The following is a 22,781-nucleotide window of genomic DNA, read 5'->3' on the forward strand; positions in this document are numbered from 1 at the left end:
TGCTTTTCTACACATGAAGAAAGTAAGCCTCAAAGAGGCCAAGTAACCTCTGCTCATAGCTAAAAAATGGTAACATCCAAAATCAGGTCTTATTTCAAATATAGAGTTCTCCTATCATAGTAAGTATGTTACCTCCTTGATATCTTTCATTAACAAATAAAACATGTAAACTACATATTAACACATATTACACATCACTAACACATAAAATATGTAATCCAAACAGTGAAGAATAGGGCTGTACAGAAAAGAATTAACACTGTAGTCCTAACAATTACTCTTAGAAAGGCTTGCTTGCAAGGTTGGCCCTCGGCTGCTATCTGGGTGGATTTTGGGAGTGTTTGTACCATTTCCTAACTGTTAAGAGTGGTATACTGCCCCTGTTTGTACAGACAATGTGGGTGAGGCTAAACTCTTGCTTTCCTTCTTGGATTCTGTTTATTTTTAAATGAGTGCTGAGTCTCTACTGTGCTTCCCCAGTAGACATCACCTTTACAAGGTGTTGTCACAATATGATGATGGAGGAATTAAGCAGGTTTTATGGGACTTCACCAGGAGAGGACCCTTGGAAGCTTGTGCATGATTTCCCCAGGACTTTGCCCTATGTGCATACTCCCTTTACTGATTGTTTTGTATCTTTTCCCTGTAATAAATCTTAGCTATGAGTCCTCCTCCCACTATCACTGAAATTGTAGTAGATTCCCATAGCTAAGGAAAAAGTAGTTTCTTCCTGTAGAGGAAAACTAATTTATTGACACTAGTAATACCGATTTATGCTTAAATCATACAAGAGCTGTCTGGAAAGTATCCAGCCATTGTTGTCTCTATTTTTCTTATCACATAGCTGGATACTTTCCGGACAGTCCTCATAATGTTAATCATGTAAGATAAAAATTAGTATTACTATCTTCACTTGACTAATAAAAGTAAAGCTCAGTGAGACTAAATAACTTGCTAAAGGTCAGGCATTTAGTAAATGGCAGAGTGAGGATTTAAAATACAGATCTGTGTGAATCTAAACCCTATGCCGTGTCCATAACACTTTATCACCTCCCTGGCATGCTTGGGGAAAAAAAATTGTAAGTGTTGGAAAAAGTTTTCTTCTGGAACAGAGGGCAAAGGAATAAGAATAGCATGTATAGTAAACAAAAGTAATCATTTTGCTCCTGCTGCACAGCTAATACTTTAAAAAAAAAAAAATTCCAGACTGGTATAATGTGCCACTTCCAGAATCCTGGATCACTTCTTTAGGAAAAATATTCTAAAATATCTTAGGCTATGTAGATTTTCAAATAAACAAATTCGGCTCTTAGATGTTTGACAATGCCTTAATAGCTGGGCTTCTGTTAGGAACAGACAAGCAAAACAAAGGGTTTTTAAATATGTTTCCTTAATTAAGAGATTTGGAATTTATTATGTGTATTTTTTTCACTATAACAGTAATTCCACAGAAAATTCAGGAACCAAAAAAAAAAAGCAATTACAAATCCACAACCTAACTACAACTAACTCCATTAACATAACAATGATGGCCAACTATTAGTTCTGTATCTTTGAGGAAGTCACTTACCACCGGGATTCAGTATCCTTAACTATAAAATGGGAGGATTTATCTAGAATAATATCTATAATTCTTTCTTGCTCTAAAATTTAAAATAATCAATAGTAATTCTCTTTAAAATCAGATCCAATCAAGTCCTAAAATTCTTATCTGTTCTGAAAAACTGTTTAATCTTCTGGACTTGAGCATAATAATTTTAAGTCATTTTAATCCATATTAGAATTAAGACATAGTGGAGTTTTTCTGACACGATAGTAGCAAATTCTAAACCACTGACTCTTTTTCTCTGTTACAGACTTTATATTCCTAGATATGGCCCTTCTCACTCAGCAAGCACTGTTCAACATGCATAGTAAATAAATGTTTGGTACCATCTAGCTTGAGAAATTATTTTTCTTACAGGCTGCCCCAAAAAAGAGAAAGCACAATCATGGGTTTAAATGAAAAGAGCTCCACACAACTGCTTTTTCACAAACAAAAGTTAAAACTTATATTAATCATACTTGTATATTGAATGGTCCTTTATCAAATTGGCAATCTTCAATCAGTAATGAAAAACCTGGAGTAGTATGTTCACACTTATATACAATTTTAAAAATAAAAAATGATTTTTCAATAGTGGAAATCACTTTTGACTCTATTTTTTTTATAATAGCAGTTACAGGTTGAAATCTTTCTTCCTTTTATGAACACTGACACTTATCTTCGAGCACAATGGCCAACATCAGGGGTATATAATACAAACACATTAAAAATGGTTTTCTGATTTCACAAAATTAACCTTCATATAGCATTAATTCCACTGGTCTAATTACAAAGCACTCTACTTACTTGAGCTAAGTGACCAATTTATGCCAGAGGTTCTTAAGTAAGGGTCAATGCCTTGATTCAGTGCATCTATGAAAATTTTGGATTTGCTTATTTTGAGTTATTCTGGAAGCATGAATTTAAACCATTTTCAAAATGATCTCTGACACCAAAATCCCCCCCCAAATTAAAAGCCATGACCATAAAAATTTTTAAGTTATACTTTTAAAATACAGGGAATATTCTATAAAACATATTTTTTATATTACCCTCCTTCAAAAGGGTGTGTAGGCCGGGCGCGGTGGCTCACGCCTGTAATCCTAGCTCTCTGGGAGGCCGAGGCGGGCGGATTGCTCGAGGTTGGGAGTTCGAAACCAGCCTGAGCAAGAGCGAGACCCCGTCTCTACTATAAATAGAAAGAAACTAATTGGCCAACTAATATATATAGAAAAAATTAGCCGGGCATTGTGGCACATGCCTGTAGTCCCAGCTACTTGGGAGGCTGAGACAGAAGGATCGCTTGAGCCCAGGAGTTTGAGGTTGCTGTGAGCTAGGCTGACGCCACGGCACTCACTCTAGCCTAGGCAACAAAGCAAGACTCTGTCTCAAAAAAAAAAAAAAAAAAAAAGGGTGTGTAATTACAAAGCAGATTAAATAATAAATTCACAAAAGCAACTCATTGTTTCTAAATACTACTATGAATCTTCTTGTAATTAAAACAATCACAATTTCATTTTTCTTTCTTTGTATCTTAGAATTTCTGTAAAGTGTCAATCCTCTAACAGTAACAAGACTCTGAAAACCTTGTGGTGGTAGAATTCCTGGTTAAAAAACTTAAGGAATGAAAGCTACAAGTAAACTCTAGAAAATACCTGGAAAACTTGAAAAATATTTTTTTATATTTGCTAAAATAAAATTCAAACAATCCAAAATCAAACCCACAAAGTACCTTTTCTTTGATTCGAGCCTCCAAATTGTGACGTTGCCTTTCAATTTCCTCAATTCGACGAGTTATAGGAATCTGCCCTTCTTTAAGTTTTCTGACCTCTTCCTTCACTCGGTCACGAGCTAGTTTTACTTCTTCATATTCCTGACGAACATTTTCATATTCCTTGCAAATAATTCAAGAAATAGAATGAATTACCAGCCTAAATTAACATATATGCTGAAATTAAGATACAAGTAGAAATCAAATCTAAGAAAAGACTGTTTTGATATCCCTTTGGCAGGTGTATTAATATAAAATTTGCCCTCTGAGACAACCTCAAAAATAGTAAATACCAATATAAGGATTTAATAAGAGTCCTAATATTTACTGAGCATTGATTTCTATCACTAGGCTGGACTCTGACTTCCATCCTTTTCTGTTTCATTGAAACTTACATTCTAATGCTATTAAAATGAGATTTGCCTTTAATCTCTCAAATAAAGGGGGATAAAAGGATGTATAAATAAGCAACTCAGTTATAAAAGGCAAAAATGAAAAAAAAATACAAAACAAATGGAAAATGGGTCAAAGGGAAAACAAAAAGCATGTAGCTACCTAGGTGAAAATGATCCTTGTCATGTCACAGGAATTAATAAATATCTGCTAAACAAAAGCAAGTGGAACACTGAGACAACTCATGAATGAATGGGATGAAGAAAAAAAGAGAAACACAAGTAAATTTAAGAATAAATTTAAAAAAAAAAGAAAAGTGAAAAAAGATTGAAATCAATCTTAGGAAAAAAATGGAAAACCAAAAGATTTCAAAAGACAAAGTGGATGAAGTAGTAATAACGGACATAGGAAAAATGCAATCAAAAAAGGTGAAGAGCCGGGCGCGGTGGCTCACGCCTGTAATCCTAGCACTCTGGGAGGCTGAGGCGGGCGGACTGCTCGAGGTCAGGAGTTCGAAACCAGCCTGAGCAAGAGCGAGACCCCGTCTCTACTATAAATAGAAAGAAATTAATTGGCCAACTAATATATATATAAAATTAGCCGGGCATGGTGGCGCATGCCTGTAGTCCCAGCTACTCGGGAGGCTGAGGCAGCAGGATTGCTAGAGCCCAGGAGATTGAGGTTGCTGTGAGCTAGGCTGACGCCACGGCACTCACTCTAGCCTGGGCAACAAAGCGAGACTCTGTCTCAAAAAAAAAAAAAAAAAAAAAAAAAAAAAAGGTGAAGAAATTAAAAAGTTTAAGAATAATCAAATCATGAAATAGCATAGGGTGAGAATGCCAAAAATTTTTTTAAATCTAGTAACAATTATTTCCATTCTAACTTTGGAACAAACACTACAAAACTTTCTTACCTATTTTGTTTCACCTGTTATAAAGTAATGCATAGTGGGAATTAAATCTTTACCCAAACTGTGGTCTTAAATAAAATGTACATCACACAGATTACAATATAGTAAACTCAGGGAAATTATGAAACATAATTCTACATATGAGTAGAAAACTCTAGCTAAGATACATCTGTGGCTGAAGCTGATATAAGTGGCACATTCCAAGTAAATTCTCAGTGATCTGACTGAGGATAAAGTAAATTCTCACTGATCTAACTGAGGATACTCAAAGCTTTAATTTTTACATGTGTGAACATTTGTAGATCACTAACATTTAAAAAAAACAATCAAAGAACTATATGAGGATCAAAATCTGGAAGAATTAAGAGCACTGACAATTATTATTTGTTATATAATAACTAGCACACAGCTACATAAAAAAGCAAGAGACATAAATTTTATAATATACAAAGCAAAAAATGAAATAGCAGCACCTAATCTGAATGCATAGAAATTGGTTTTTATAACTACTCTGCTACTTAAAGAACCACCTATTTTTGCCTCTAATAATTAAGACTTACCACCCATGGTCTTTTTGCTTCAAGCATCTCAATTAAATCTAAGTGTCGCTTACGTTCATAGAATCTCTCCACATCTTGTTTGTATCTTTCATTTCTCTGAACCATTTTCTCTAGATATTCAGTTTTCTCTTTACATGAGGTCTAAAATAAATATTAGTTGAATGATTAGTTTAACTGAAAAAGACAACAGGTCAAATCTTTTAATAATGAAAAATAAACAATGCTAGCAAATTTTCACAAAAATTCCACAGGGATTGTTAAGAACTGTGTAAAAGTAACATTCATACCCGAGTTCTGGTCTAGGGTCTACAATTTATTAGTCATGTGACTGTGAGGAAGCCCTGCCACATCTCTGAGTCTGGACTCTTCTTGCCTAAAGATAAGAGAAATATCTGCTCCATCCACTTCAAGGGTAGAAGCAATTCACTTAATATAGGAGAAAACTCAACAAAAGCTGTAAAAGTGATATGCAAATAAAAGTAGTATTATCATGATTAATATGTTATGAACACCTGTGACTTAAAGGTCTTAGAAACAAGATGAAAGAAAGCTAAAATTTAATCTTTAAATTGCAAATTAACAAGTACAAAGATGTACTCAGAACCTAGTAGAATATATGTTTGTTTTTTTGTTTTCTGTTTTCCAGAGGATGGCAGGCAGCATAGGTGAGTATTTCAGATTTGTAGGATGTAGGGAAAAATAAAAGGACCAAAGGTGTATTCAAAGTAGGATAAAATAATTATAAAAAGTACAAACTGTCCAGGTGCGGTGGCTCACACCTGTAATCCTAGCATTTTGGGAAGCTGAGGTGGGAGGATAGCTTGAGGCCAGCAATTTAAGACCAGCCTGAGCAAGAGTGAGACTCTGCCCCTACAAAAATTAGAAAAATTAGCTGGTGTGGTAGTGTACACATATAGTCCAGCTAGCTATTCATAAGGCTGAGGCAGGAGGATCGCTTGAATCCAGGAGCTTGAGGTTGCAGTGAGCTATCATGACACCACTGCACCCTAGCCAAGGCAATACAGTGAGACCCTGTCTCAATAAAATAAAAAAAGCTCAGAACAATTATTTTGGTCATTCACTCTGAGTAAGTATAATAATAAAAGTAACATTCAATTACAATAAAATATATGTTGTCAAGTATAGACAGTTACATTAAAAAAAAGCATTTGTTCACAAGATTTCTTATTATGAAAATTTGCTATATTTATTCTGGTTGCTGGGATGTAGAAAAAGACGCATGAAATAAAAATACCTTTACAAATAATATGCTATAAAAGGACATTTTTTTGCTTATCTGTTTATTAAAGGTGAAAATAACAAATTTAACACTACAACTAAATGCATAGTTCTCTTACAAAGCCCACCCTCATACAACTGAAAAAGTACATGTGAGAACTGGGTCAATAGAAATGCTATCTATATTAAATGCCATATGGTAACTGTTACATTACCCAAAGCCTTACACGGTGCCTGTCACATATAGCAGGTGTTTAATAGATAATGAATGAATGAAAGAATAATACTGTAACTTCCTAAGAGAAAAAAAAAATTCATAATACTATTATCAGTTCCTTAAAAATTCAATTAAATGTATTTGCTGAAACAGTCAAATTTTTCAAACTTTACATTATCAAATCCAATCTCACTTTTTGTCACTTTGACATTAGCAGTACAATCCTGGGTGGAAAAAAAAAATCACAAATATGAATGTATTCAATGAATAAAAACTACTACCCACCCTCCCACATTTTGAGACATAGAAATCAGTAAGAAAAAAATGAGTTATCTATTTATAAATACCTCTAGTTGCTTTTCTTTCTCCCTGAAGTTTTTGAGTTCACAGTGATACCTGTGCATTTCTGGAGGACCAATTGACTTCTCAGTAGCCTCAAGGAGTTCAATTTTGCTGAGTTTAGCAAATTCTCCAACTTTGTCCTAGAGCACAAAAATTAACATCAGCAACAACTATCAGTTATAAATATCTTCAAAATGTACTTTACTAAATGGTTATACTTGTTAAGATGGAGTTTATTTTTTAAAAAAACTTTTGAGATATAAATCTTCATAAAACCATATATTATGTATACATACATATACATTATTCTTTAAAATCATAGAGACAAACAGGGTAGAAACTGTCATCTTTATGATAACCTTTAAAAAATTTCTACATCAATATTTCCAGGTTGAAATGCTTATATACATATAATAAAAATAGTTTAGGAATAAAAGAAAAAATAGTCCCCTGGATTGAAATGATCACTACCTCACATCAGTTGGAATATTATAAGGATTTTTTTTTTTAAGGCAATTTCAAACATCTACTTCTGGAGATAATCTTAACATTAGCTGATAAATATAAAAAGCTTTAAAATTTAAAATTTTTATTTAATTTGGACATAATCAAATCACCATGTTTCTGAAGAAAAGAAACTATAACTGAGTCACTAGAAAGCACTGAAAGCCAAATTTAAAAGGTATTTATTTGACTTTAACATTTACCATGCATTATCAAGATTTTTTATTTCTAATAAATTTAAAATGTTAAGATTTTAAAAGGCACTTGTATAGATACAAGTATTTTAGTACATCAAATACCTATACAAATACATTGATTAAAAAACTGTTTATTAACAAAATTTTAAGGGTCTACAATGGAAGCACAAGGTACTTCTCTATACTTAAAAATAACACAACTTTATTTCTTTCAAAATACTCTATAATTTAGACTTTTATTAATTGAAATTTTCTAAATTACTACAAATTAATAACATACTGTAAGTGATGAGATGCTACCTTTTACAAAGAACTGTTAGTAAGTATTAACAATGCACGGCCGAGTGTAGTGGCTCACGCCTGTAATCCCAGCACTTTGGGAGGCCAAGGCGGGAGGATCGCTTGAAGCTAGGAGTTCAAGACCAGCCTGGGTAACATAGTGAGACCCCATCTCTATAAAAATAAAAAAAAAAAAAAAAATTAGCCAGGCATGGTGGCACGCCTGTAGTCCCAGCTACTTGGGAGGCTGAGGCAGGAGGATCACTTGAGCCCAGGAGTTCAAGGTTGTAGTGAGCTATGATCATGCCTTCGCACTCCAGCCTGGGTGACAGAGCAAGACCCTTTCAAAACAAAAACAAAACAAAATACAGGAGTGCTACATTCGATTTAAATAATAGCCATTATAATATCCCTTGAAAAGTATTTATATTCATACAATGTATAAAAAGGAAAAACTATATATAAAATTTTTCCATCTTTATATTTATTTCTCTCATACCTGAGGTAGAAACTGGCAAAGATTGCCCACTTGAATATTTAAGGCTGCAACTTGCTCTTCCACTACTTTCTGGGTTGTAGATTTTTTGTTGATGAACCAAGAGGACTGATTTTTTGCCACATCAATCTCACGGGTGATTATAAGATTTCCAGAAGCCCTGAACCTAATTAAAAAATAATTTTAAAATATTTATATTCAGAATACTTACATTAGTTTAGAAATAAAATTTCCATAATTCTCTTGCATCAGAGGTACCAGACAGGATTATAATTTTTATTCCTTTTGATATTTTGATATGATATTTTTCCCAATAAAGAAATCTTGACATTTCATTAGTAACAATACCATAACTGACCACATATCAACTACTACTTACTCAACATTCAAAATTATTTAAACTGTTAAAATAAAATTAGAATAAATACCAAGACTAATTCCCAAGCACTACTACAGGAACTGGATTCAAAATGGGTTGGTATATTAAAGCATATGGCAGTTTAACCTTGAAACTCTCCCTACACAGAAAATGTATAAATGAAAATTGCCTTTTGTACCAGCATTTCCAGAAATCAAAACTAGCCAATCCAGGTAGCCCATGGCTTCCTCACCATCTACTCCATCCGCTTTGAATTCAGAAGGGATTACATCACACGGCTATAAAGAAACATTAAGCAATACAGAATCTGAAAGAAGGGTATTTACTCATTTCTTCCTTTTAGAAGTACTACTGCTCCACACCTGCCATCTATTCATCCATCTTCATCACTGGGAATCAGCAGCATGTGGTAGAAAGATAAATTATTGGTATCCAATCACTAAATAACAATGATAATTTGTAAATGTTGTATATATAGATTATATTGTAATCAACACTTCAAACATAGTAAGCTTTTAGGGCTTTAAAATAAGTAGTTTTAAATTTTCATTTTCAGCAGAATGACTAATAAAGTACCCTTATTGATCTTCCTGCTATCAACAACTAAAAATAATAGATAAAATATATCTTCATAAATGAATTTATGAGTTATCAGGAAAGTAGGAGATTCTGGCCAAATCCTAGTGCATGTGGGAACCCAGAATGGAAAAATGAAATTGGCTTTCACTTTGAGGGCATTTGCCCAATCTGGTGACTCTGAGGGTTCATTTTCCTGATCTCCTGGTAGAGAACAAAGACAGACAAAGCCCACAGGTATCCAATGTGGAGAGTCTAATAAAAAAACCACACCCAAGGGCTATATACTCAGTGTAAGGACAAACTAAGAAATATTTCATCACTATCACCACAAGCTGAGAATCACTAATATTGTTGATCCTGAAATGAAACTATCCAATGATCTCTGACAGAAGTTAATTATAATTCCCTCTGTAGGAATTTACCTTATCCTCAAAGATTTATCACAAAGTTCAAAGAGAAAGGAGCAGTTTAGTGTGAACACACCCTCCCCACAAGAAAACAAAGCATCATGGACAAACCCAACAGAAAGCAGAATCATAAAGATGAAAAAATGAAAGAGACATGGATAACTGAGTAAGAAAGCCTAATATGTCTAAATGAATTCTAGAAGAACAGGAGGGAGAATGGGTCAGTGGTAATATTTGAAGAGATATCAGACAAAAACTTCCCCAAACTCAGAAAACATAGATTTAAGAAGCTCAATAATATATACCAAGGGAAATAAATGAAACAACATGATATGAAACTATAAAACAACAACCAGCAAGACATGATTTTAAAAGCACCCTGAGATAAAGAGAATTACTGTCAAGGAAACTAAGATTAGATTCACATTAGCAGACAATAGCATTATACTTTGAAAATGCTGAGAAAAGATCTGTGACAATACAGAACTTTTTATCTAGCAAACACATCTTTCAAAATTTAAAGCAAAATATCATCACTTTCAGATAAAAACTGAATGTTTCAACAGAAGACACTCATTTAAGGAAATGTTAGAGAATGTCCTTCTGGCAGAAAGAAAGCGATCCCAGAGGGAAGATCAGTAATGCAGGAAGAAATGAAAAGCAAGACAAACAGAAATATGTGGGATCATTCTAAACAAACACTGAAAGTATAATTAATATATTATATTAACAATAATTATATCTTTATTATGAGTTTAAAAAATAAGAGACTTTAAAAAGCATGTAAGTTTGGAGAAGTTATTAAGAACAAAGTACTCTAAGATCTTTATTCAGTAGGAAGATAAAGATATTAATTAGACTCTAATAAGAATTTTTGTTCAAAATTCTAGTTACCACTAAAGCAAAAGAAGAATGCATACTTTCCAAGACAATAGAGAAGGAAAAAATGAAACACACAAAAGCTCAACAAAAGCAAGAAAGAAAATGCTAAACAGTGGGAAAAATAAAAAGCAGAGAAATAGGATGGTAAAAGTAAATTCAAACATATAAGTAATTACATTATTTGTAAGTGGACCATACACTGTATTTAAAAGACTACAGGAAAAAAATAATACCAGTTATACTAGTTTATATGAGATTTAAAATATAGGAAATAAATAAATGAGAATAGATAACCAGGAAAATACTTTTTTTTTTTTTTGAGACAGTGTCTCGCTTTGTTGCCTAGGCTAGAGTGAGTGCCGTGGCGTCAGCCTAGCTCACAGCAACCTCAAACTCCTGGGCTCAAACAATCCTTCTGCCTCAGCCTCCCAAGTAGCTGGGACTACAGGCATGTGCCACCATGCCCGGCTAATTGTTTCTATATATATTAGTTGGCCAATTAATTTCTTTCTATTTATAGTAGAGACGGGGTCTCACTCTTGCTCAGGCTGGTTTCGAACTCCTGACCTCGAGCAATCCGCCCGCCTGGGCCTCCCAGAGAGCTAGGATTACAGGCATGAGCCACTGCGCCCGGCCAGGAAAATACTTCTTGAAAAGCTGCTAACTACATTAATGGCAAATGAAGTCGATTTTAAGGTTAAAAACATCAAAAGATAGAAGTTAGTACACCAACAATAAGAAGTTCAATTCACCAGGAGGATTAATAATTTGAAACTTAGCTGTAACTAATGATGTCCTGGAAATATATAAAGCAAAAATTGACAGGACAAGGGTCAAGGGTAACTAACAAATCTTCACAGAGGGATAGTGTAATACATTTGTCAGGTATTAAGGAATCTAACAATTGAAATCAACAAAAATACAGAAGACTTAACATTAATAAACTTGAACTAACAAACAAATAAGGAACACTGCAGGTATCAACAGCAGAATACTCATTCTTACAGCCAAATGAAGAACAATTATAAAAGCCCACTATAAAAAGTAAGCCTCAGGCCGGGTGCGGTGGTTCACGCCTGTAATCCCAGCACTCTGGGAGGCCCAGGCGGGCGGATTGCTTGAGGTCAGGAGTTCAAAACCAGCCTGAGCAAGAGCGAGACCCCATCTCTACTATAAAGAGAAAGAAATCAATTGGCCAACTAATTTATATAGAAAAAATTAGCCGGGCATGGTGGCACATGCCTGTAGTCCCAGCTACTCGGGAGGCTGAGGCAGTAGGATCACTTGAGCCCAGGAGTTTGAGGTTGCTGTGAGCCTGGCTGACGCCACCGCACTCACTCTAGCCTGAGCAACAGAGTGAGACTCTGTCTCAAAAAGAAAAAAAAAAAAAAAGTAAGCCTCAACAAATTTCAAAGGATCAGTAACATAAAAACATCTCTATATTTCTACAGTTAAAATAGAAATCAATACTAAAAATATGTACAAGAAAATCACTAATTAGAATTAGAATCAACTTCTCATAAAGAAAATATTCAGAACTGAAATTAAATATGAACATAAAAAAATATGGCCGGGTGAGGTGGCTCATGCCTGTAATCCTAGCATTCTGGGAGGCCAAGGCAGGAGGATTGCTTGAGTTCAGGAGTTCGAGACCAACCTGAGCAAGAGCAAGATCCTGTCTCTACAAAAAATAGAAAAAATTAGCTGGGCATGATGGCACGGGCCTGTAGTCCCAGCTACTCCAGAGGCTGAGGCAGGAGGAAAGCTTGAGCCCACAAGTTTGAGGTTGCAGTGAGCTATGATGACACCACTGCACTCTAGTCAGGGTGACAGAGTGAGACTGTTTCAAAAAAGAAACAAAAAAGAAAATACCAAAATTTGTGAGATGAAGCAGAGGGTAATTTTTAACCTTTACTATTTACATTAGGGAAAACAAAAGACTGAAAATTAATACAATAAACATCCATTTCAAGAAATTAGATAAAGAAAAGAATCTAAAAGAAAGTTTAAAAAAGAGTCAGTAAAGGTAAGAATAGAAATTAATGAAATAGAAAACATGATGTAAGACAAAACAACAATGCAAAAATAGTTCATTAAAAAAGACTAACAAAATGGACAGATCAGTTTTTTTCAAATATAGGAGAAAAAAAGGACATGAATGAAAGAGGGAAATACAACTACAGATGACAAATAAATATATATTATATGTAATAGACATATATAATAAACTCATAAGAGAATATTATTCATGTCAATAAAATTTAAAACTAAGAAAAAATGGGAAAATCCTTTAAAAGGGATAAATAATGATATAAGAAGAAATAGAAAATATAAATAATTCCATTTCTATTAAATAACTTAAATCAGTATTTAGGGAAAAAAATTAAATCAGTACTTAGAAAGGCCAGTAAGTTTAACCAATCATTCAAACCACAAATATCTTTCACAAAATACAGATGTAAAAGTCCTAAAGAGTAGAAAACCAAATCTAGGAATGCATCAAAACAATTACGACAATATTGTGTTTATTCTAAGAGTGGAAAATTGAGCAAACACCAGGAAATTAATTCAACAACTTAAATGACAGGATCAACTCAATAGATACTGATGAAGTTCATCAGCTATTCATAATTAAAAGCATTCCAAATCAGGAACAGAAGGGAGTATCCCCAACCAACTAAAGTCCTACAGCAAATATCTCATTTTACTCCAACCACACTGCCATTCTTCTATGTCTCAGAAATAATAAAACTTAATTCCACTTTACATCTTTTATATTAACTGGTCTGATTAGAATATTATACTCCCAGATCTTCTTATGATTAGCACTTTTTTTTATCACTCACTTCTCTGCTCAAAAATAATCTCACAGGCCTTTCCCAAACACTCAATAGAAATGTTAAAAAGCACTCCCTCTCCCAAACCCTATCAAGTCCAATGACAAACTAAAATTTAATTATGAATTCTTTATCCTCAATATACTTGACCTAACAGCAGTATCAAACACAGATGATGAACAACTTTTTCCTCCTCAAGCCATTCAAAGCAATGGTTTCTAGGTTCTGTATTCTGACTCACTAGCCTATCCCTGTTTCCTTTCCTATGTTCAATCTCTAAAAGCTGCACTGCAGCAGGGTTTAGTTCTTAGACCTCTTCTTTCCTTCATCTATCTCTTCATTGGTAATTTCATCCATTATAATACTGACAATGTCCCAAATATATTATCTTTAGCCCAGACTTCTCCCTGAATGACAGGTTCATATATCTAACTGTCCACTCAACGTTTCTACCTGAATGTCTGCTAAGCATCTCAAACTTTACTATGTTTAACATTACTAAAATTAGGATGCAAATTTCAAACTATCTGTGTTTAGTTTAATTGGAAGCTGCATCTTACAAGTGGTGGCATCTTAGTTCAATGAAATGTGTCTACTCTAAATGAATTTCTGATCTTACTTTCCAAATGTCCTGTGGCAGCTTTCTCTATCTCAGTTAATAGAAACTCTACCCTTAAGCATGCCACATACTTTGTAGTACTCCTTGATGCCTCTCCCCTTCTCCCACACCCAACATCTAATTCATGAGCGAATCTTAAGCTACTAACATCTATTATATTAGTCACTTAACTGATATTCTTGCTTCTGCCTTTGCTCTCTTAAAGTCTATTTTCCATATAGCAACCCAAATAGTCTGTTTAAAATTTAAGTTAGATAATGTCATTCCTCTTCTGAAAACCTGGTGGCTTCACATTTTATGTAAAATAATTGCCAAGTCCTTACACTGGCTATAGGCTCTATACTTCTATGGCTATAGGCTCGATGAGCTGATATGTTCACACCTTATCATTTATTATACTATTTTCCTCCTTCAATGTGATCCAGTCACACTGGTTTCCACTTCAGGGCCTTGGCATTTGCAGATCCCTCTACTGGAAATGTTCTTTCCCCAAACAGGTCCATACTTATTACCTTCTCTTCTTCAGGTCTTTGTTCAAATGCTACCTTCTCAGTGAACTTGCCTGATCACACTCTTTAAAAAAATACAAAACTCCACTCTGGCACTCTTATCCTCCTTTCCTGCTTTATTTTTCTACATAGCACTACCTAACAAGATATATATTTTACTTATTTATCTGTCTCCCCTCATACCCCTAAATATAAATTCCATGAGGGCAGAGTGCTATATCCCCAATATATAGGTGCTCAATAAATATTTGAAAAATGACTGTATGCTCGAGATTATTCTAGCCACCATTCCACTCAATGAGTACATGACCAGTTAACATATTTGTGTAACAGCAATTATAATTTCAACAACTAGAGATGAGCTGTTTTACATCTGGTACTCTCAAGGGCACATGGACCCTGGCAGAACAGGTGACTATAATGTAACCACTTGGAGTTTGGGGAAAGGAAACCACCCCCATAACAGATTTGGTAAAACGGCTCTGGTTAGCAGCCAATGATTAGATTATTAGAGCTAGTAGCTATTACGCAGCAAGTAGTTTAACTCTTTAGATAACTAAGAAAACAATTGGGCCTTGGTGACTGAGAGTACAAAGTCAGGAGCTCTTAAGACCTATAGCCATCCGTCTGGACTTCTAAAACCTAAATGCTAATACTCCCTCTGTCTTTTATAAATATAGTCAGCTTAGTTTATCTGTTTCAGTTTTCAACATCTGAGAAGCCATTGTTCAATGATACCAAGGCCAACCCAGAGTATCTTTGGCAATTGTTTTTTAAAAAATGAGATATAATTCACATATTATATGACCTATTATTTTAAAGTGTATAATTCAATTTTTTTAAATTGTGGTAAAATACACATAACAAAGTTTACCATTTTAACCATTTCAGTCATACAGTTCAACAGTGGCTTTTATTACATTCACAAGGCTATGCAACCATCACCACTAATTCCAGAATATTTTCATCACCCCCCCCCAAAGAAAACCTTACCATACCCATTAAGCAGTCACCTAACATTCTCTCTTCCCCTCATACTCTAGTACCCACTAATCTATCCTTTGTGTCTATGGATTTGCCTATTTTGAACATTTCATATAAATAGAATCATATAACATGTGGTCTTTTTTTGTGTCTGGCTTCTTTTACTGAGCACAATGTTTTCAAGGTTCACCCATACCATAGCATGTATCAGTATTTCATTCCTTTTTATTGTTAAATAATGTCATATTGTACAGATATGCCAAGTTTTGTTTAGCCATTCATCAATGATGGATATTTGGGCTGTTTATAATTTTTTACTATGAAAATTAGGGAAAGCTAATTTTGTGTTAATGAGTAAACATTCTCTATAATACATATTTGTTAAAATAGAATAAATGGGCAAAAGAGTATCTGTATTCTAAATGTTGATAGATATTGCCAAAGAGAATATACTGATTACACTACCATGAACAAAGCATGACTACCATTTCCTTATATTTTCATATTATTGGATTTTACCTTTAAATGTTTTTAAACAGAAAGAAAAAAAATCCTCATTATCTTGACTTTCTTGATAATTAGTGAGGTAAAAGGTTCTATTTTATACTTTTTTTGCCATTTATTTATTTTTGTATTAAATTTCCTTGCTTGTTTTTCTATTAGGTTGTTTATAATTTTTACTGATTTGCATGAGAAATTGGCATTTTAGTAATTTTAAGAGTTGAACATATATTTTGTGCTAAAAATGTTTTATCTGTCACTTATTTTTAACTAGGGTATCATTACTTTTAGTTGGATTTCTATGCTGCCTAAATTTCCTATCTTATTTTTTATGTTTATTGAAACTTTTGTTCTGCTTAGAAAGGCCTATCTCATTCCCAAGATTTAAAAAACATTCCATATTTTTTCTATTTCCAAAGTTACATATTTTTTCACCTGGACTTCAATACTCTTAAATTTTGTTTATGTGTTGGGTTTTAGATAAAGCTCTAAATTTATCTTTTTAAAAAAAATTAACAGCCAATTATCTCAACACAGTTGGAGTAATTTACACTTGTGATAGCAATATACAGGGTAAGTATCCCTAATATAAAAATCAAAACTGTGAAATATTCCAAAATTTCTTGAACACCAACATGATGATGTTCCAAGGAAATGCTCACTGAAGCATTTCAGATTTCTTATTTTGGGATAAGGGAAGCTGAACTGGTAAGTATAATGCAAACATTCCAAAATCCAAAATACTTTTGGTCTCAAGCACTTCAGATAAGGGAGATTGGACCTGTAATAAAAATTACATATTTAGTTTCTGCCGCCAGTTCCTGGCACAGAACTCCTAATCCCTTCGAATTTCCTGGGTGACAGGAATGTCTTGTTCTAATGAGGCAACTCTTGGTAGGTTTCTGCGTGGAAGCTGGTCACCAAAAAGACAAAGCCTTGATTTAGAAGCTTGGAACTTGCAGCCCCACCCAGCTCTCATCCCCATCAATCATACCTATAACATGATGAAGCCTCCATAAAAATCCCTTGAACTACGCAGGGTTGGGAGAGCTCCCAGGTTGGGGATAACATCCATGTGTCGAGAGAGTGGTACACCCCAACTCCATGAGAACAGAAGCTCCTGCATTCTGGCCCCTTCCAGACCTCGCTCTGTATTTGACTATTCATCTGTATCCTCTGTAGTATCCTTTATATTAATAATAAATGGGTGAACTAAGTGTTTTGCATTTTGTGAGCCACTCTACCAAATACTTAATCTGAAGGAAGAGGTCTCCTGGGAACCCCAATTCATAGCTAGTTCGTCAAAAGTACAGGTTATGACCTGAGACTGGCAAACGGCATCTGAAGTGGGGGAGAGTCATGTGGGACTGAGCCCGTAATCTGTGGGCTCTGCGGTAATGCCAGATAGTGTCAGAACAGGTGTGGGGGAAAAACCCACACATCTGGTGTCACAAGTGTTTTATGTAGTGCTGAGTTTGAGAACGGCAAAAATAGTTTGGTTTTTCCTATCTCTTACAATACTCCACACTTGATCAAACTGTCACTTTTATAATAAATTAAGTTCTCACATTTAGATCTGCTCCTAGTTTCTCTATCCTGATCCTCTCATCTTCTGTACCAATACCATACTAATTATATCAACAGCTTTATAGTATACTTTAACATCTGGTTAAGTAAAAATCTTACAATTCTGCTTTTTCAAAATCTTCTTGGGCTTTCTGGAACATTTATTCTTCAAGATGAACTTTAGAATCAACTTGTAAACTTACCTGTTGAGACTCTCATTGAAACTGTATTAAATATATTCATTAACTTGAAAAGGACTGACACGTTAAAAAAATTAACTTTATGTTTCTAGGAACATATTATGCTTCTCCATTTATTTAGATTTTGTATTTTGATTTTGTATCCTTAAATAAAATTCTATCATTATATTTTAATAAGTTGGGTATAATTTTTTATTTATTTTCTTTTTACTTCTTTATTTCTCATCTCTACATAAATAAAAATTTTCTAATAATTTTTAAGTGAAAGATCATTTCCTCATATCCTATAAAATGACAGGGCAATCAAATAATCTTTAAGAGCTTTTGACCTCAAAAAATGCCACAATTTTCCACAAATACTCCAAAAACAACAGTCTCTAAAAATCATCTAAACAATGTATATATTTATGTATAAAAGACTACAAGTATATACACTGAGGATGGTCAACTGGTTTTATCATAAATACCAACTCTGGTCCATCAAAAATAGCCGCCAAGAGTGGTCAGTTGAGAATATCCATGCTCAATGTTAAAGAATACCATGATGAATTAATGGTATCATAGACATGAAATAAAAAATGATGACAGAAGTACCAAGTATCTGTTCATACATGAAGTTCACCAAACAATTAACAGTAGTTATTCCTAGAAAAACTATGGCAAGAAGGCTTTTATTTTCAACTTCATACACTTCTAAACTATTTTCATTTTTCAAAACAAGCATTATTTTCAAATCAGCAAAAACAACAGGTACTTTAAATTTGTGGAAAATATCTCTACTTATTAATGAACATTTAATAGTAATAATTCTATTACCTCTGATAAACTTAAAATTTCCTTGAGAATTTTTCCAGAATAAAATTCTTACAATTTAAGTTTTAAAAAAATGCATTTTAAAAAAGCTTAGCTGTCTGGATAAGCCATTCTTTAAATATTATTTCTAAGATTTATGTAATAATACTATATTAATACTCTTTTCTGGAGTCACCAGGATAATGTGAACATAAGAAATTATACAGGAAAAGGGGGTTACAGCACTTTTAACACTTACAATTCAATTTCAACCATGCCTTTGGAACATCCTCTCTTCACAAAAAACCCAACCTAAAACATAAAAAAGAAAAAGTGAGGTGTGTGATGACATTCTCAGGTTAACAATCAGAGTTGTAACAGTCATTATTATAATATTTGTCCATTAAGATTTTTTTCAGTAACTACTACTTGTATGTCCATTCCTACTGCTTTTAAAAGATATTCTTCCCAGATTTGAACACCTCCATTCTTCCTTCCCACAAATAACAATAATATTAGTTAAAATTTATTGAATTCCCATGTGCTAAGTAGTTACTCTCTTAACAAACCCCATGACAAAGCCAATAAGTGGCAAAAAACAGGTCTGAAGCCAGGAAATCTGGCTCCAGAGCTTGTGTACTTAGCGACTACACTGAATACTCTCAGTGAGAAGAGCAAAAGTCTATGAGAAAATAGGTCCTATAGTATGACCACAAAGTGCTATACCAAACCTTCTTACTACCATTGAAGACTTCTACAGTTACATAGATTAAATATTATAAAACCACTATAATATTATCTATCCTGTTGTTAATTAGGATATAACTGTCACCAAGTATCTTTCAAAAAAGGGCAAATTATAATCTACATAGTAAAATGGACATATTTAAGCTAGTTTCTATATATCTATTAGTCTACAAACCCTGGCCATAAAAAAAAAAAAAAATCAGACTCCATCTTAAATCAGGCTATAAATAATAAATACTAAAAAAGGTAGAAAGTATACCTTGCAAATAATAATCTTTTTAATAGTGGTAATGACAACGATGACAATTACAACCACAACAGCTAACATTTATTAAGCATTTACTATTTGCTGCTGTGCTAAGCACTTTACATGAAGGATATATATTATTTCCATTTTATAGATGATGAAACTGAGTCCTAAAAAGATGAAAAATCTCAACTCTGCCATATACAAGTTATTTGATGTTAGCCAGGTTACTTAAGCTCTGTTTGTTTGTTTGTTTGCTCATAGCTAGGAAACTAATGACTTCTTTGTAGGAGTGCTATCTGCTCATGAGCTTACAACAATCAAAATAGTTCATAACAATGAGAAGAAAAAAAATTAGAAGGCAGTTCTTATAAAATATCCATACAGATGGTGCAGAATGTTTTTGTTAAATTTTTATATTAGCATTTAAACAAAAATACAACATTAAAATATTCTTGCTGAAAACTTGGGCATCCCTTAAATACATCTGTGTATAACCGAAGGACTTCAATCTGTCATCTAGGAAACACACTGCACTCCACAGCCTCCCTTAAAAATACTCTCTTTGGGAATGCTCTTCTAGACACCTTTCTCTCTATATATATATATACGCAGAGATACATTTATACAATTCTACTTAAAAAAAATCATGCCAAGTATACTGTTTGTTTTGAAACCTGCCTTTTTCAACAAGTCATCAAATTCTTTTAATGGTAATTACTTCGAATAAACATCATCATTTAAAAAAAAATACTCTCACTCAAGGGTAAGAGATGTGTTTCTTTATGACAAAAAAAAAACACGTAAAGGTTGGTAAAAAAAACCCAATTCATTCCCACCATACAGCCTTTGGAATACAATCCAACAAAACACTACACAGAGACAGGGATTTAATTATCTGACAATTAAAAAACTATCATCAGAGAGGGGTCAGAGCAAGACGGACAAATAGAAACCCCCAGTGATTGTTCCTCCACATGAAGATCAAATTCAACATGAACATCAAAATTCCTATGCAGGCAAGGAAGCCCCTTCAGAAGAACCAAAAATTAGGTGAGCAATCACAGTACTTGGTTTTAACATTGTATCAAGGAAAGAGGCAGAGAAGAAGGCAGAAAAGACACTCTTGCACTGCCTACACCACCCCTCCCCCATCCCCCTGCAGTGCTGCCACCAGGCCAGGAGAGAATCTGTGTGCCTGGGGGAGGAGGATGCAATGATTATAGGAATTGATTGTGGGGCTCTGCATTGGAACTTAGGTCCACCCCATCACAGAAGAACACAGCACAGGGAAGAATTCTGCTTGGGCTCACAGAGGGGATATTTAGACCAGCCTGCTAGCCCCACCACAAGGTGACGAAAAGCTGCCTGAGCCCTGGAATAAATGTGAAAGGCAGGGCAGTGGTGCAAAGGTTGCATGCAGTCCTTGGGCAACTCCTGCAACTGTGCTGGCTGGGAGTCAGTGGTCTTGGGGTGCACATGACCCGGTGAGACACCAGCAGCAGCAGCCATGCCAGTGCCTGTGTCACCCCTTTCCCAATTCCAGGCAATGCAGCTCAGGAATAATCTTCTTCTGCTTGGGGAAAGGAAAAGGAAGAGTTCAGAAGACTTGTTTTGCAACCTGGGTACTGGCTCAGCCACAGTAAAATAAAGTACCAAGCAGACTCCTGAAGCCCCTGAGTCCAGGCCTTTGTTCTAGGAAAGCATTTCTAGACCCACCGTGGGTCAGAAGGAAACATGCTCCCCTGAAGGAAAGGACACAGTCCTGATGGGATTCACCACCTGCTGATTAAACAGCCCTTGGACTCTGAATAAACATCAGAGATAGCCAGGCAACAGTCACCATGGGCATTAGGTGAGACTGGGCTGGCTTCAGGTGTGATTTGGTACAGTCCTAACTGCAGTGGCCACGAGGGAGTGTGCACATCACTACTGCAACTCCAACAGCCTGGCATGCAGAGTGAGGGAAGTGAGTCAGTGACTTTGCCTGGTAATCCAGGGAATTCTCCCATATCTTACCCAAGTCCATCAAGACAGTAATACTAGAAATCTGTAAGAGTCACAGAATAATTGTGCTTGAGGCACCTTGAGTGCTAAAACAGCTGTAAGTGACCAAAGACTTAGATCACAACATCCAATTCCCTTTGAATATCTGGAAGTCTTTTCAAGAAGAACAGGTTCAAACAAGACTGCAAAGATTAAAATAAATACTGAACTCTTCAATGGCCAGACATTGATAAACATCCACAAGGATTAAGAACATCCAGGAAAACATTACTTCATGAAACAAACTAAATAAGGTACCAGTGACCAATCTTGGAGTGATGGAAATATGAGCCTTTCAGACAAAAAATCAAAATGGCTGTCCTAAGAAGTTCAGTGAACTTTAAGAAAACACAAAGAAAGAATTTCAGAAGCCTGTCAGAGAAATTTAACAAAGAGACTGAAATTATAAAAAGAAGAACAAGCAAAAATTGTATAGCTAAAAAATTCAACCGACAAACTGACAAATGCATGAATATCTCAACAGCAGAACTGATCCAGCAAAAGGAAGAATTTGCTCGAAGACAGGTGAAGAGATATTTCACGCAAATGGAAACCAAAAGACAGCAGGAGTAGCTATACTTCTATCAGATAAAATAGATTTCAAGACAAAAACTAGAAAAAGAGAGAAGGAAGGGCATTATATAATGATAAAGGGTCAATTCAGCAACAGGATATAACAATTTTAAATACGTATTTAGAATTGCATTATGTATTAAACACTAAACAATTGTAATATGTATTAAACACTAGAGTACCCAAATATATAAAAGCAAATATTACTACAGCTAAAGAAAGAAACAGATCCCAACACATTAAACGTTGGAGAACCCAACACTCTACTTTTAGCATCGGACAGATCATCCAGACAGAAAATCAAAACAGAAAAATTGAACTTAATTTGTACTATAGACCAAATGGACTTAATAGATATTTACAGAAGGTTTCATCCAACAGTTGCAGAATACAGGTTCTTCTCAATTCATGAATCATGTT

General features: G+C 34.4%; 1 protein-coding gene across 2 annotated transcripts in view; it reads right to left on the reverse strand.

Annotated features, from left to right (window-relative positions):
• Positions 1-22,781, reverse strand: part of SMC5 (structural maintenance of chromosomes 5) — a 98,170-nt gene that overhangs the window by 61,310 nt on the left and 14,079 nt on the right. For both annotated transcript variants that reach the window (XM_020289303.2, XM_020289302.2), the window contains exons 3-7: positions 19,008-19,060; positions 8,497-8,659; positions 7,023-7,157; positions 5,220-5,360; positions 3,318-3,479 (exon numbers count right to left, since the gene is read on the reverse strand). In XM_020289303.2, coding sequence (XP_020144892.1) covers positions 3,318-3,479; positions 5,220-5,360; positions 7,023-7,157; positions 8,497-8,659; positions 19,008-19,060 — 654 coding nt within the window. The remainder of the gene's footprint in view (positions 1-3,317; positions 3,480-5,219; positions 5,361-7,022; positions 7,158-8,496; positions 8,660-19,007; positions 19,061-22,781) is intronic.

This window comes from Microcebus murinus, chromosome 12 (assembly GCF_040939455.1).
Source record: "Microcebus murinus isolate Inina chromosome 12, M.murinus_Inina_mat1.0, whole genome shotgun sequence".
In the NCBI taxonomy this organism is placed as follows: Eukaryota; Metazoa; Chordata; class Mammalia; order Primates; family Cheirogaleidae; genus Microcebus; species Microcebus murinus.